This window comes from Saimiri boliviensis, chromosome 13, assembly GCF_048565385.1.
Source record: "Saimiri boliviensis isolate mSaiBol1 chromosome 13, mSaiBol1.pri, whole genome shotgun sequence".
NCBI lineage: Eukaryota > Metazoa > Chordata > Mammalia > Primates > Cebidae > Saimiri > Saimiri boliviensis.
Window position 1 is genome coordinate 9,612,987 of NC_133461.1, and position 16,580 is coordinate 9,629,566.

Genomic DNA, 16,580 nt, shown 5'->3' on the forward strand with positions numbered 1-16,580 from the left:
AGACAAAAACTTCCAATATGATTAAGCACTTGACATCTGTAAGCATCAGTAGAGGCATCTTATTCTACTCTGTTGTACTTGAGAAATGGTAATTCACCTACTATTTTAGAACTGGTGTTGCTAAGGTTCAATGAATTTCAATGTTACCATGTATGTCAAAAATAAAAAGAGAAAAAATCTCAGTAATCTTCAAGCAGAAACAAGTTATTAATAGGATGAGATTCTGTGGGAGAATCTTAATTTTATGTATACACATACTGTATCAGTATGTTGATGTATTAATAGTAGCTTCTACTTAATTTTTATCAGTATTATCAAAATTAATCATTTCTGATAATGAAATTATGTTTTATCAAGATGGAGTCTGCATCTTGGCATAAATAGTTTGTTCGTTTCGTCAGTAGTTTTCAGAGTCAGCAGGCGTGTGAGTGTGAGTCAGCTTTTGGATATTTAGGATTCAGAACACTATAGAAAATATATTTATTTTTATGACTTTACTAAAGTATGAATTTGGATTCTTTTGTTCATGCATGAAACATAAAAGTTGCAGTTATGTCTTATGCAATTTTAATTTATCCAAAGACATACATTGCTTAAGATAAAAAGTTAGGAAAAATACTGTTTAGATGTTAAAACACTGTAAAATAAGAGCAAAATGTCTCTACTAAATAGTTTCTAAACACTCTCAGTTATATTATTTATAATTGTATCTATCTCTATATGTTATAAGCAATTTAGAGGTTTCTTTACATATTTTCATTTCTCTTCCCTAAAGAGACTGCAATTAATTTTGAATTGAGTTCTCTTTAGGTGAAGGATTTTATAAGAACAGTAATTACATTTTGATTTTATCTCTTTTCGTATGTTGTTATATGCACTAGTGATGTGGCACTATGCTGAGGATGGAATATTAACTAGCTTTGGAGTAAGGTACTTCTTGCTCTGCCTTTGTCTGTGACTTAGACAGTTATTTAACCTCATTGTAAATCTGTGTTCCTATGTGTAAAACAGGAATGAAAATGCAAATCTTCAAGTTTAGTCAAAAAGTTAAATGAAATCTTATTATCTTTTTAGCACAGTGCCTGAAACATCGTAGATGATTAATAAATGTTCCATATATCTATTAATGCTTCTGATTAGTGTAATATTTTCTTTTCTCAATATTGTTAGAAATAATCCTTTTATTTTTTTTAGCTATATATATATATTTTTTGTTGTTGGGAAAAGAGAAGTTTTAGAAAGCACTAGTATTTGTTTACTAGCCTATGAAGTTGTCAAAGATTATAGTAGTAATGATCACATAGCATTGGTTTGGGTGCTCTGGGTCTTTTCCCATTCTGTGTAATTGTATTTACTGGTACATTTGTACAGGGACAGTTTGGCACTATATATAAAAAAAAGATGAAAAGTATAATAATATTTTGATTTAGTAATTTCATTGTGGAATTCATATGTAAGATAAAATCCAACTTGAGTACACTGTGTGTTGCGGCTTAGTGAAATTATGCATCATTGATTATCCAGGAGTTAATATGGTAATCCTTATTGTTGAAAAACAATCAGATATTAAACTAATGTTTTGGCAGAAATATTGTTAATAACAGGAAGCAGGGAAAAATGGTTACAGTAGTGAATTTTTTCACTTGATGCGGGTTTGTGAAAATGTCTAGTTTTAATTCTGTTTATATTCTCAGAAACAAAAAGCGGTGTTATGTATCAATAAATAACAGTGGCAATTTCTGTGTGGCATGATTATGTGTGGTTTTGTTTTTCTCATTGTCCTTTTTCTGTTTTCTATCATAAAGATGCTTTTATTTGTTGAGAACATATTAAACATCTTTTGAATTTAGAACATCTCTACTAGTACAGTAAAGGCCCACACCTACTAGTTAGGTAATATAACTCATAGTTAATCTAGAACGTAGTTAGCAAGAAAAACCTTTATAGGAAACAGTACGTAGTTCCATTAGTAAATGTATTTTTTACAAATTTCATTTTTTAGAGTGCAAACCCACTGTTAGACCTCTTGGTTCTGACAGAGTCACAGGCACGAGAAGAGACAGATGATATCCGGACTGCTGTCAGGCAACAACTTCAGAAAGAACTGATTGCTCTTTTTGATACCTTGCTGCTCAATTTCATGGACGTTAATGACAGGTACCATTTGTAACATTGAACGTTTATGTGCATTAGTATAGAACCTGATTTTTCTTTGAATTTCAAATTTTGTACTGCTTTCAAATTAAGAAATACTTCTTTCAAATACTTAAGTAACAATCAGTTACAGTATTCTGTTTGTTTTTGCTTCAGTTGAATCTGTTACAGCCTGATTGTACATGCATGATCTCCTTCACTACACACATGCACACATGCACTCACATGTGTACACACACACAGTGTTTTGTTCTCTAGGGTTTAATTCCTGGTCTTCCCTTAATTATCTACAAATCTACTCGAGCAGCCATACCTATGCCTATGACTTTATGATATCTTTACACTGATGACTCTCAAATACATATCTGAAGTTATGAATTCTATTTTTAAAAATTAAAAAAATTAAGATAAAAGTCATTATTTTAACCATTTTAAGGTGTGCATTTGAATAGTTTTTAGTATATCCAAAATATTGTGCAACTGTCACTACTATCTAATTCCAGAACATTATCATCAGCCCCAAAAGAAGCCTTGTATCTATGAAAAAGCCCCTCCCTATTCATACGTTCCTCCAGGCTCTGGCAACCACTAGTCTTCTTTCAATGCCTGTGGATTTGCCTATTCTGGATATATCACATAAATGGAATCAAACAATAACGTGGTCTTTTGTGCCTAGCTAGTTCACTTAGCATCATGTTTTCAAGGTCCTTGCATGTTGTAGCAATTAGCACTACTTCTTTCTATGACTGAGCAATATTCTAGGCATAGATATGCCATGTTTTGTTTATCCATTCATCCACTGGTGGACATTTGATCTATTTCTACCTTTTGGCTGTTGTCAGTAGTGTTGCTGTAAACACTCATATACAGATTTTTCTGTGAATATGTGTTTCAGTTCTCTTGAGTATATGACTAGGAGTGGAATCGCTGGTTTGTATGGTAGCTGTAATGGTAACTCTATGCTTAACTTTTTTTTTTTTTTTTTTTTTTCTTTTGAGATAGTTTCGCTCTTGTTACCCAGGCTGGAGTGCAATGGCACGACCTCTGCTCACCGCAACCTCCGCCTCCTGGGTTCAGGCAATTCTCCTACCTCAGCCTCCTGAGTAGCTGGGATTACAGGCACGCACCACCATGCCCAGCTAATTTTTAGTATTTTTAGTAGAGACGGGGTTTCACCATGTTGACCAGGATGGTCTCGATCTCTTGACCTCGTGATCCACCCTCCTCGGCCTCCCAAAGTGCTGGGATTACAGGCTTGAGCCACCGCGCCCGGCCTCTGTGCTTAACTTTTTTAGGAAATGCCGAGCTGTTTTCCACAGCAACTATACCGTTTTACATTCCCACCAGCAATGTATGAGTGCTTCAGTTTCTCCATATCCTCAATAACACTTGTTATTATAGCCATCCAAATGAGTGTAGACTGGTATCATTGTGGTTTTTATTTGCATTTCCCCCATGAAAAATAATTTTGAGCATCTTTTCCTGTTCTTACGGCTATTTGTGTATCTTCTTCAGAGAAATGCCTATTCAACATCTTTGCTAATTTTGAATTGAATTGTTTGTGGTTAAGTTGTAGGGGGTCTTAATATATTCTGGATATTAATCCCTTACATGATTTGCAAATATTTTCTTCCTATTCTGTGTTTTTTTCTTCACTCCCTCTTTTTTTCTTTTTTAAGAGATGGAGTTTCACTATGTCACCCAGACTGCAGTGCAGTGCCACAATCTTAACTCACTGTAACCTTGAGCTGTTGGGCTTAAGAGATCCTCCTGCCTCAGCTTCCTAAGTAGCTGGGACTATAGGCATGCACCACCACACCTGGCTAATTTTTAAAAAATTATTATTATTATTTTTTGGTAGAATGAGGTCTCACCGTGTTGTGTTGCCAAAGCTGGCCACAAGCAATCCTCCCACCTCAGGCTCCTGAAGCGCTGGGATTATAGATGTGAGCCACTGCCCCTGGCCCAATGTAATTGTTACTTGTGTTTTATATGATATTCTCTAGTTGGTATTTTATGCTTTCCTTGAAAAGTCTCTATTTGATAGGAAATACTTTCTGCCGTTTTGTCTAGTTCATATTTTTCTATTACTATGAGTTTAAGTAACCTTTTATAGCCAGTGAGATAGCCCATTAAACCCACTATACTTCTTGGTGGTTGATTTTTCCTCTTTTGCACCCCTAGGAAATGCTTGGAACTTCTTTACGTTTTTCAAACACAGCTGGCTCTGAAACTGCTCCAGTGTCTGAAAGTGACGGATGCACCGCATTTCTATGGCCTGCCATCCCTTGAGCGGACCTTACGAGGGATGGCTAACCTCACTGCATTTCCTGGATGGAGCTCACATTCTCCTCTCACAAAGCCTCTCGATATATGTGTGAAGTACTTGTCAGGTCTCCTTGAGGTAAGTAAAAATAATGGTTCCCCGATTGGTAGCTGTTTACTACTTAGTGATTGCTTTTACTTTGTGCCAGTTCACAAGTGCATTATATATTATTGTATTCATTGTAGAATATTATGCATTATATGTCATAATATTGAAATGTTTTAGTGATTTTTATTAATAGATAAGTAAGGAAGGCCACTTTTATAAGTACCCTCATTTTCCAAAAAAATAGAAACTTTTGATGCTCAAACGAAATGTTCACTAGAGCATTTTAGATTTTGGATTTTTGGATTAGGGATGCTCAACCAGTAAGTATATGACACAGATATTTCAAAATCCAGAGAACTCCAAAATTCATAACACTTCTGGCCCCAAGCATTTTGTATACGGCATACTCAGTACAATGTTAAAGGATGTTTGGTTTTTCTTATTCTTCCAGTTTGTGCAGTTTTGGATGCTACAGCTATGAACATTCTTGTTTTTTGGTGAAAATGAGCATCTTTTTTGAAATACTATCTTCTGTTACTGAAATATGTAAATACAGCCAGTCTTTATACATTGATCATGTATCCAGCAATCCTTGTTTCCAATATCGAAACAAAAGCCTTTAATTTTTCACCTTTCAGTATGCTGTTTATAGTTGTATTTGTCAGTTAAGAAAAATCAAATTGAGGAAGTTTTTTGTCATGTTTTGCTAGGAGCTTTGTTTTTTAATTCATAATTGTATATTGCTTTTTTCTGTATCTTTTATAAGATACTCATATGATTTTTATATTCCATTATTGATTGATTTAAAAATGTTAAACAACCTTGCATTTCTGGAAACATTTCAGTTAGGTTGTGATGTATTATTCTTTTCATATATTAATGGATTTGGTTTCTCAATTTTTTAGAATTCTCAAGTTTTTAGAATTATTCTACCTATTTTCTTGTGTAAAAAGGTTTGTCGAATTTTGCATCTTTTTTCTCATAAAGAGTTTGTCAAGTTTTTAACATCAAAATCTTTCCATTTTTATGACTAAAATGGGAGAGTGACAGAATTAATGGGATGAGGAGATTCTAAAAATATGACATTTTCAACCATTTTAACTCTTTTCCTTTATGTAACTCTCTTTCTTTTTTCTTTTTCTTTTTTGGAATAGCTGATTTGTATTAGTGTTATTTTGTTCTCTAATGTTAGGTAGAATTTGATGGTGAAACTATCTTGGCTTGCAGTTTTCTTTTTGGGAAGATTGTAAATTATGAAATGACTTTTTAAGTAGATCTAAAATCATTCAGAGTTTCTTTTTGTATGTGTCAGCCTTAGTAAAGTTAAGTTTTTGTAGAATTTTAAAACTTTTATCTAAATTTTCAAATTTATTACTTTGAAATTATTCATTAAATCATCTTACTTTTTAAATGTCTGCTGAATCTGTAGTGAAGTTTCTTTTCATTCCAGGCATTAATTATTCCTTTCTCAATTTTTCTTGATTGATCTCCCTGATAGAATGAACCATTGGCTTTGTTGATCCCCTCTCTTTAATATTTTTCTCCTGTTTTATTTCTTCCAATATGTGTTATCTCCTTCTACTTTTGGTTTAGTTTACAGCTCTTTTTCTAACATTTTAAGGTAGAATCTGACTTCATTGATTTTTTTTTTTTTTAAGGCTTTCTCAAATGTGCATTTTTAGCTCTAATCCTCTAAGCATGGCCTTATGCCATGTTTTCATCATCATTTAAGTTAAAATATTTTTATCATGATATAATAAATATAACAGTGATATGATTGTACACAGTTTTATGAGAACAGCTTCACCACAGTGGCCTGACAATCTTGCATGTCTGCACTTGGGCCACATACACAAGGCTTAACCACAGCTCATCTAAACCTTGGTAGTACTTCCTGTCATCCTTCTGGAACATGAGAACATGAAAGGCTTATGAGCAGCTGACTATATACAAGGTTGATTCTCATTTACTTCACTGACTATTAGGAAGTCATTTAGGAACCTGTTTCTTATTGGTTCCTGCATCCTGATGAGGGCCGGGCTTTCTGCCTTGCTCTCCTTGGTGCATAGCTGCAGGTTATAAAACTGCTTTACTGCAACATGGCACAAGGTCTCAGCAACAGAGCGACCTATCATCTGTGTTATAGTCATCTGGTCCCTTTGTTTCAGTGTCATCCTGTGCAAGGGACACCAGGAGCTGTCAACTTTGACCGTTCTTGCTTTTGCTGTTTATGTAGGTAATAAACTGTCAGGATAAAAAAAATTACTCACTGTTTTCTTACTGGACAAATCTGTCAACCTTGTTTTGATTGTTAACTATGTTGGGACTTCAAGAATGACTCTTCTAGGAGGCACTGTAGAGTGAGATTTAGAAAGATAAGTGGATTAATACAGTGAGAGGCGTTCTGGACATGGAATTTTCTGATCAAATTGTATCTCTAACCTCCGATTTTTTTTTTCATGCCATCGGTACTCTCTTGCCATCATACAGTCTCTGTTTATGCTAGATTAGTTTTCAGAAACATGAATCTTTTAATCCAAACCTTTTTTTTAAAGAGCATAAGACTCAATTTTGCATTTTGAGTTTTATCTCCATTGTATTTTTTTCCCATGTCTCTAAATTTTCAGTTATATCTGGCTGTTTTTCCAAAATAAAAATGCATTTTAAAAAGATGACTTCCTTCACATAGTTTTCTCTCTTTTAGGAGTGGCAATCTCTAAAAAAATTTAAGATCTAATTTATTTACTTACCTTCTGTATACTTAGCTAATATTATTTGGCCTTTCCTGTAGGTTATATACCTGTAACAATTTATATATGTGGCTGTTATGTAATATATTTTTACTTATTTTACTTTATTTTTTTTGAGACGGGGTCTTATTCTGATCCTTAGACTGGAGTGCAGTGGCACAATCACAGCTCATTACAGCCTCCCTCCTGGGCTTAAGTGATATTCCTGCTTCAGTCTCCCAAGTAGCTGGGACCTCAGGTGTGCACCACTACACCTGGCTGATTTTTAATTTTTTTTTTGTAGAGGTGGGGTCTCACTATGTTGCCCAGGCTTGTCTTGAATTCTTGGGCTCAAACAATCCTCCCACTTTGGCCTCCCAAAGTGCTGCTGTATTACAGGCATGAGCCACTGTACCTGGACTTTTATTTTGTTTTCTGCATTACTGTAGTAGACTGTGAGCTTGTAAGTATCATCTTTGGCTGTTTCTACTATCCCATGGCTACTTCATTGACCTAGCACCATGGTTTTTACATAGTGGTTAGTGAATCAATTAATATATATGCTACATAATACATATATATTATATATAGCATTTTAATTTAAGTACAGTTTGAAAAACATTTTGGAAATGTGACATAAATGATTATAAAAATATGTGTTTTATTTTTGTATTTTCATTAATAAATAATGATTTAAATAATGTATATTCAGTAGTAAATCATACTTTGTCTGGTCCTATCTAGATTTTTTTTTTCCAAAAGCACATTTTGTTTTTAAAAACAGATTTAAAGATTATAAGTACTCTTTGGTGTACTATAAAATTTAATATGAAATTTACTGGAGTACCTTTAATAAAATAAATTTATTTTTATTTTGTTGTTGTTTTGTTGTTGTTTTTGTTGTTATTGTTGTTGAGACTTAGTCTCCCTCTGTTGCCAGGCTGGAGTTCAGTGGTGTGATCTGGGCTTACTGCAAGCTCCACCTCCCAAGTTCAAGTGACTCTTCTGCCTTAGCCTCCCCAGAAGCTGAGACTACAGGCTCCTGCCACTATGCCCAGCTAATTTTTTTGTATTTTTAGTAGAAATGGGGTTTCACCATGTTAGCCAGGCTGGTCTTGATCTGCTGGCCTCATGATTTGCCCACCTCGACCTCCCAAAGTGCTGGGATTACAGGAAATTTCATTTTTAAGTATAAATACTGAAAGGCTCAACTGTCAGTATACTAATTAGTTATTTTATGCTGTCCGTGATCAGAAATGAATTTTTAAAAGCATGTATATTAAAGAGTTAATCATAATATTTCTAGGAAGTCAGCTCCTCTAGTGCATTTAAAATATAATTCAGTTAGTCTAGCTAGTGGCCTTTCTATTTCATTAAGTTTAAAAAAAAAAAAAAAAACTCCTGGATCCAGTGACCTTTTGAATGCTTTTTTTATGTCTTGATTTCCTTCAGTTCAGCTCTGATTTTGGTAATTTCTTGTCTTCTGCTAGCTTTAGGGTTGATATGTTCTTCTCTAAATCTGTCAGTTTTGTTGTTAAGTCGTTAATTTGAGATCTTTCTAACTTTTTGATGTAGGCATTTAATGCTATGAATTTCCCTCTTAAACTGCCTTATCTGTGTCCCAGAGTTTCTGATGTGTCCTAACTTTGTTCTCATGAGTTTACCTATGTAACAAACATTCACATGTACCTCTGAACCTAAAAGTTTAAAAATGTAAAAAAATATATAATTCAACTTACCAGTACCTAGTTTATAGCATTTTTTTGTACTGTGATTTTTAAATACTCTATTTATAAACTTTTTGTAGAGTGTGTCTCCTCTATAAAGTGAGGTTTAGCTGTTTGAAATCAGGAATAGGTGAGGACCTGCCATAGCAGTAACTAAAGAAGAAGTGAAGTATTACCTCATTTATGTTTAGAAACTTTCAGAAGTGCTTTTGTTTTTAAATTATGTACAAAGACTTTAGGTCACACCTTTAGATCAGAAATTAAAATGAACTGTTTATTGTATTGGAGAACAAAAGGGCTTAGTTTTAGGTAAGAAGTGTAGGCAAAAAGGCAATAGCCTATTCTATTTTCAGTTGTCTTTGAGGTAATAAAAATTATTAACAGTTTATTAGCTATATGAGACACAAAAGGCACAGTCCCTGTTATGTAATGTTTAGCAGTTATGAAAAATTTGATTAGCAAATCTTTGGTTTAAAAAGGAGTTCATTTCATGCTTCATAAAACATCTTGAGAAGAAAATCTTTCTGTCTTTATATTAAATGACAGGAAAATATTAGGAAGAAATCTGTTACTTTTGTTAGAAATTATAACAGGGTAACATTTAATCTTGGGTTGTTCTGCTTAGTTTATTAATTATATAAACAGGTATCCCTGTCATACTAAAATGAATAAATTCTTTTTTTTTTTTTTTTTTTTGAGACAGAGTTTCACTCTTTTGCCCAGGCTGGAATGCAGTGGCATGATCTTGGCTCACTGTGTCCTCCACCTTACAGTTTTAAGTGATTCTCCTGCCTCAGTCTCTCGAGTAGCTGGGATTGCAGGTGCCCACCACCCTGCCCAGCTAATTTTTTAATTTTTAGTAGAGACAGGCTTTCACCATGTTGGTCAGGCTAGTCTTAAACTCCTGACCTCATGGTCTGTCTGCCTCTGCCTCCCAAAGGATTACAGGGTGCTGGGATTATAGGACTGAGCCACCAAGCCTGGCCAAATTCTTCTTTTAAAGAATAAAATAAGGCTTATGGGAGTGGATTTTGAAACAAAGTCGTTGTTGGTCCAAATGATTTGCTGCATAGTTTCTTAGTAATTAAAGCTGGTGGCCAGGCGCTGTGGCTCAAGCCTGTAATCCCAGCACTTTGGGAGGCTGAGGAGGGTGGATCACGAGGTCAAGAGATCGAGACCATCCTGGTCAACATGGTGAAACCCCGTCTCTACTAAAAATACAAAAAATTAGCTGGGCATGGTGGCTCATGCCTGTAATCCTAGCTACTCAGGAGGCTGAGGCAGGAGAATTGCCTGAACCCAGGAGGCGGAGGTTGCAATGAGCCGAGATCGCGCCATTGCACTCCAGCCTGGGTAACAAGAGCGAAACTCCGTCTCAAAAAAAAAAAAAAAAAGCTGATTTTGTTTTTGGAAGGGGGCCATATTTCTAATAAAAGATTAGTGTGCTTCTGCACAGTGAAATTTGAATATGAGTATTTGCTTTTTGTAGATGTGAAATGAGACTTTAAGCATGATGAACTATGATAGTTGAATAAACTATGATAATTAAATCTTTAAATCAGATACATGATGTATAATTCCAGAGGTCTAACAGAATTACCAAATTAAAAGGAAATATAATCAAAGTTCTTGGCTTCTCAATTATAAGCTATAATTAAAAATCATTACACAGATCACAGATGTTAGATATCTCCAGTGACGACCTAGAGGAAGATAATAGGACCTGATCATTTAGATATTTTATTTTTAACATAGTCACTTAAAAGTTTTTGACCTGAGGGAAGAGGTGGCTGTGGGTGCAGCTTCAGCAGACTTAAACGTTCTTGCCTGTTGGCTCTGAAGAGAACTGTGGATCTCCCAGCAGAGCGCTTGAGCTCTGCTAAGGGATAGACTGTCTCCTCAAGTGGATCCCTGACTTCCATGCTTCCTGACTTGGAGACACCTCCCAGCAGGGGTTGACAGATATCTTATACAGGAGAACTCTGGCTGGCATCTGGTGGGGGTGCCCCTCTGGGATGAAGCTTCCAGAGCAAGGAACAGGCAGCAATCTTTGCTGTTCTGCAGCCTCTGCTGGTGATCTCCAGGTAAATAGGGTCTGGAGTGGACCTCCAGCCAATTCCAGCAGACCTGCAACAGAGGGGCCAGACTATGAGAAGGAAAATTAACAAACAGAAAGGAGTAGCATGAACATCAACAAAAAGGACATCCACACAAAATCTCCATCTGAAGGTCACCAACATCAAAGACCAAAGGTAGATAAATCCATGAAGATGAGGAAAAACTAGCCCAAAATGGCTGAAAATTCCCCAAACCAGAATGCCTCTTCTCCAAAGGATCACCACTCCTTGCCAGGATCACAGCTCCTCACTAGCAAGGGAGCAAAACTGGACAGGGAATGAGTTTGACTAATTGACAGAAGTAGGTTTCAGAAGGTGGGTAATAATAAACTTCTCCAAGCTAAAGCAGCATGCTCTAACCCAATGGAAGGAAGCAAAGAACCTTGAAGAAAGGCTAGATGAATTGCTAACTAGAATAACCAGTTTAGAGAAGAATATAAATGACCTGATGGAGCTGAAAAACACAGCATGAGAACTTTGTCAAGCATATACAAGTATCAATAGCTGAATCAATGAATTGGAAAAAAGGATATCAGAGATTGAAGATCAACTTACTGAAATAAAGCATGAAAGACAAGATTAGAGAAAAAAGAATGAGAAGGAACAAACAAAGCCTCCAAGAAATATGGGACTATATGAAAAGACCAAACCTATGTTTGATTGTTGTACCTTAAAGTGATGGGAGAATGGAAGCAAGTTGGAAAACACACTTCAGGATATTATCTCGGAGAACTTCCCTAACTGAGCAAGACAGACTAACATTCAAATTCAGGAAATACAGAGAACACCACAAAGATACTCCTCCAGAAGAGCAACCCCAAGACACATAATCATCAGATTCACCAAGGTTGAAATGAAGGAAAAAATGTTAAGAGCAGCCACAGAGAAAGGTCTGGTTACACACAAAGGGAAGCCCATCAGACTAACAGCAGATCTTTCTGCAGAAACTTTACAAGCCGGAAGATTGGGGGCCAATATTCAACATTCTTAAAGAAAAGAGTTTTCAACTCAGAATTTCATATCCAGCCAAAGTAAGGCTTATAAGCAAAGGAGAATTAAAATCCTCTGCAGACAAGCAAATGCTGAGAGATTTTGTCACCACCAGGCTTGCCTTATAAGAGCTTTTAAATGAAGCACTAAATATGGAAAGGAACAACTAGTACCAACCACTGCAAAAACAAATTGTAAAGACTGTCGACACTACAAAGAAACTGCACCAACTAACAGGCAAAGTAAGCCACTAGCATCATAATGACAGCATCAGATTTACATGGAACAATATTAACCTTAAATGTAAATGGGCTAAATAACCCAATTAAAAGACACAGACTGGCAAATTGGAAAGTCAAGACCCATTGGTGTGCTGTATTCAGGAGACCCATCTCACATGCAAAGACACACATAGGCCCAAAATAAAGGGATGGAGGAAGTTTTACCAAGCAAATGGAAAGAAAAAAAAAAAAACAGGAGTTGCAATCCTAGTCTCTGGTAAAACAGACTTTAAACCAACAAAGATCAAAGGAGACAAAGAAGGGCATTACATAATGGTAAGGGGATTAATGCGAGAAGAAGAGCAAACTATTCTAAATATATGTGCACCCAATACAGGAGCACTGAGATTCATAAGGCAAGTTCTTAGAGACCTACAAAGAGACTTAGACTCCCACACAATAATAGTGGGAGACTTTAACACCCCATTGTCAATATTAGATCAATTGAGACAGAAAATTAACAAGGATATTCAGGACTTTAACTGAGCTCTGGACCAAGCAGACCTAATAGACATGTACAGAACTCTCCACCCCAAATCAACAGAATATACATTCTTCTCAGCACCACATTGCACTTATTCTAAAGTTGACCACATAATTGGAAGTAAAACATTCCTCAGCAAATGCAAAAGAGCAGAAATCTTAACAAAGAGTCTCACAGACCACAGTGCAATCAAACTAAAATCAGGATTAAGAAACTCACTCAAAACTGCACAACTACATGGAAACTGAACAACCTGCCCCTGCATGACTACTGGGTAAATAATGAAATTAAGGCAGAAATCAACAAGTTCTTTGAAACCAGTGAGAACAAAGACACAATGTACCAGAGTCTCTGGAACATGGCTAAAGCAGTGTTTAGTGGTAAATTTATAGCACTAAATGCCCACAGGAGAAAGTGGGAAAGATCTAAAATTGACACCCTAACTTCACAATTAAAACAGGTAATATTCAGTATCTATGAAGAACTGACAAATTTATAAGAAACCCCAACAAAAAGTGGGTGAAGCATATGAACAGACACTTCTCAAAAGGAGACATTTATGTAGCCAACAAACATATGAAAAAAGCTCATCATCACTGATCATTAGACAAATGCAAATCAAAACTACAATGAGATACCATCTCATGCCGGTCAGAATGGCAATTATTAAAAAGTCAGGAAACAACAGATGCTGGAGAGGATGTGGAGAAATTGGAATACTTTTACACTGTTGGTGGGAGCGTAAATTAGTTCAACGATTGTGGAAGACAGTGTGGCAATTCCTCAAGGATCTAGAAATAAAAATACCATTTGACCCAGCAATCCCATTACTGGGTATATAGCCATAGGATTACAAATCATTCTGTTATAAAGACACATACACATGTGTATATTTATTATGGCACTGTTCACAATAGCAAAGACTTGGAACCAACCCAAATACCCATCAATGATAGACTCAATAAAGAAAATGTGGCACATATACACCATGGAATACTATGCAGTCATAAACAAGGATGGGTTCATGTCCTTTACAGGGACATGGATGAATCTGGAAACCATCATTCTTAGCAAACTAAGATAGGAACAGAAAACCAAATACCACATGTTCTTACTAATAAGTGGGAGTTGAACAATGAGAACATATGGACACTGGGAGGGGAACATCACACACCGGGGTCTGTCAGGGTGTGGGGGCCTAGGGGAGAGAGAGCATTAGGAGAAATACCTAATGTCGATGACAGTTTGTCGGGGGAAGCAAACCACCATGGCGCGTATATACCTATGTAACAAACCTGCCCATTCTGCACATGTATTCCAGAACTTAAAGCATAATAAAAAAATTTAAAATTTTTAATTATGAGAAATTTCAGACATAATGTAGAAAGAACAGTAGAATATAGCCCATGTAGGTATCATCCACAGTTGTGAACCCCTGGCCAATCTTGTTTTATTTTTCAGACATTATTTTATTTTATTCTGAGTCTCACTCTTCCACCCAGGATGTAATGCAGTGGCTCGATCTCAGCTCACTGTGACCTCAGCCTCGTGGGTTCAAGTGATTATTTTGCCTCAGCCTCCTGAGTAGCTGGGATTATGTGCCACCATGCCTGGCTGAGTTTTGTATTTTTAGTAGAGTAGGAGTTTCACCATTTTTGCTAGGTTTGTTTCAAACTCCTAACATCAAGTGATCCACCCACCTTGGCCTCCCAAAGGGCTGGGATTACAGGTGTGAGCAACCATGCCTCAGATGTAATTTTAATTTGTTTGTTTTACGCAAATTCTAATTCAGGTCAAATTTCTCAAAATTCTACCAGTTAGATGCTTTTATTAACGTGATTTATGCTGTTTTTAAAATACGCATATGACGTACTTTGCCACATGAGTTGGAAAAATTAAAAAGCCCAGAAGATAGATTGAGACAAAATGGCTTACATTGAAGGATTCCATGCTGAATAAAAGCATTGAGACCTTTGGTGGGTGAATTGAAATACTCTTTTCTGTTAGTGCAGATAAGAAGTACTTTTGATTGCTTCGACTTAACAACAAATCTTTCCTTTAAAATGTGTTGGCTACATATAGTTAGCATGGGAGAGAAAAAAGTTGAGAACCAGTGATGTAAATAAGCATACAAATATGCAATAGAAATCTTAGATCACTCATGAGTAAGGAAATGCCTATTTACATTTAAACCATAGTTCAAGAAAATCTGACATAACTCTGGTAATGAGTTTTATAGTGCAAGCAATTTCTATGTATATTTTTCAACGAATTATTTATAGACTTTTAAAGGATGCCATAACGTTTAAAACATGTAAACATATTCTAAGTTACAACTGTGTACTAGGAGGGCACCACACATCTTTTTTTACAAACTTTAAATGGAAAAATATTGAAACTAATAATTTTTGTTTTCGTTTTGAAAAAGTACAAGATCTTACTCTGTAACCCAGGCCAAGTGCGGTGGTAAAGTCATAGCTTACCGCAAGCTGCAGTTCCCAGGCTCAAGTGATTCTCCCTCCTTAGTTCCCCCAGTAGCTGGGACTACAGATGTGCACTGGAATGCCTGGCTAATTTTTATTTTTTTTCAGTAGAGACTGGATCTTGCTATGTTATGCAAGTTGAAGAATATTTTAACAGTGGTAAAATACCTGTAACATAAAATTTATCATCTTAATCATTTTTAAGTATATGAACTAAGAAAATTATAACTTTATAAGGTTAGGATTCAATCCACCCAAGTCAGTAGACAGTTATGTATTTATTTATCTTTTATACCATTAAGAATAAAGTCACCACGAAATTGTTTACATTTGTTTTTCAGGTCATTACTTCCTTTTATGTGGAGCGTGGAGGAAATGCTATGTCCTTCATGGGAAAAGGTGTTACAAAGAGCACAATTCTTTGCTTGCTTCACTTATCCCATGAGATGATGGCCCAGGCTGGGAGCTTGGTGAGCGCATTAAAGCTGTCTGTCTTCTTAACAGTTAGTTGAAAAGGAATATGCTGTGTCCAACACATTTCAAGCACATGAACTTGCTACATTAAAATGTCTCTTTTGACTTTTTAGGAAACAAGAATGATTTTTGACTAGGATGTTTCTTAGAAGTTGTATATTAACAAATCTGAATTTTATTTGAAATTGATTAAAATCTGCATTCACTGAAAAATTACCTTTTGTCTAAATCATGGGAAAAATAGCTTCTGTCAAAAATATTGTTATGTTTAATTTTTTAAAGAGAAACATTTTTTTTTTGTTTGCCTTGTTTTGGCTGAATAATGGGATTAAAACCAAGTCTAAAATACATTTTTATGTTCTTTTATTAAAAATTCAGAATTGTTTTAACCTTCCTGCATTTTCTTTTTAGAAACTTACCTAAAGTATTTCTGTTTCCCCTTTTTCCCAGTAGGAGTGGATGTCACTTTGGTTCTTGCCTTTGGGTAGTCATAGTGAAGAACACATTCCTACTCAACAGGGATTGGCTTGGTTGATTCCATTATGGGTTGATCGGGACCCAGAGGTCAGTGTGAAGGAGAATCAAGTTTATTGTGTTTAGATTAAAAACAAATGATACAAACCATAAATATATATACATATATTATATTTTAGTGACTCTACCTTATATTTTATTTAAGCCCTGATTTAGCTTAGGCTGCCATAACAAAACACCATAGACTGGGTGGCTTAGACAACAAAAACTTCTTTTCTCATAGAAGTTTTGGA

General features: G+C 35.6%; 1 protein-coding gene across 9 annotated transcripts in view; it reads left to right on the plus strand.

The window, feature by feature from the left end:
* Positions 1–16,580, plus strand: part of RTTN (rotatin) — a 184,001-nt gene that overhangs the window by 78,765 nt on the left and 88,656 nt on the right. For all 9 annotated transcript variants that reach the window (XR_012513060.1, XR_012513061.1, XM_074383250.1 and 6 more), the window contains 4 exons: positions 2,003–2,157; positions 4,339–4,558; positions 15,681–15,809; positions 16,267–16,377. Coding sequence is in view for 7 of the 9 variants with exons in the window: in XM_074383250.1 (XP_074239351.1) it covers positions 2,003–2,157; positions 4,339–4,558; positions 15,681–15,809; positions 16,267–16,377 (615 nt within the window). In the remaining 2 variants the exon portion in view is untranslated. The remainder of the gene's footprint in view (positions 1–2,002; positions 2,158–4,338; positions 4,559–15,680; positions 15,810–16,266; positions 16,378–16,580) is intronic.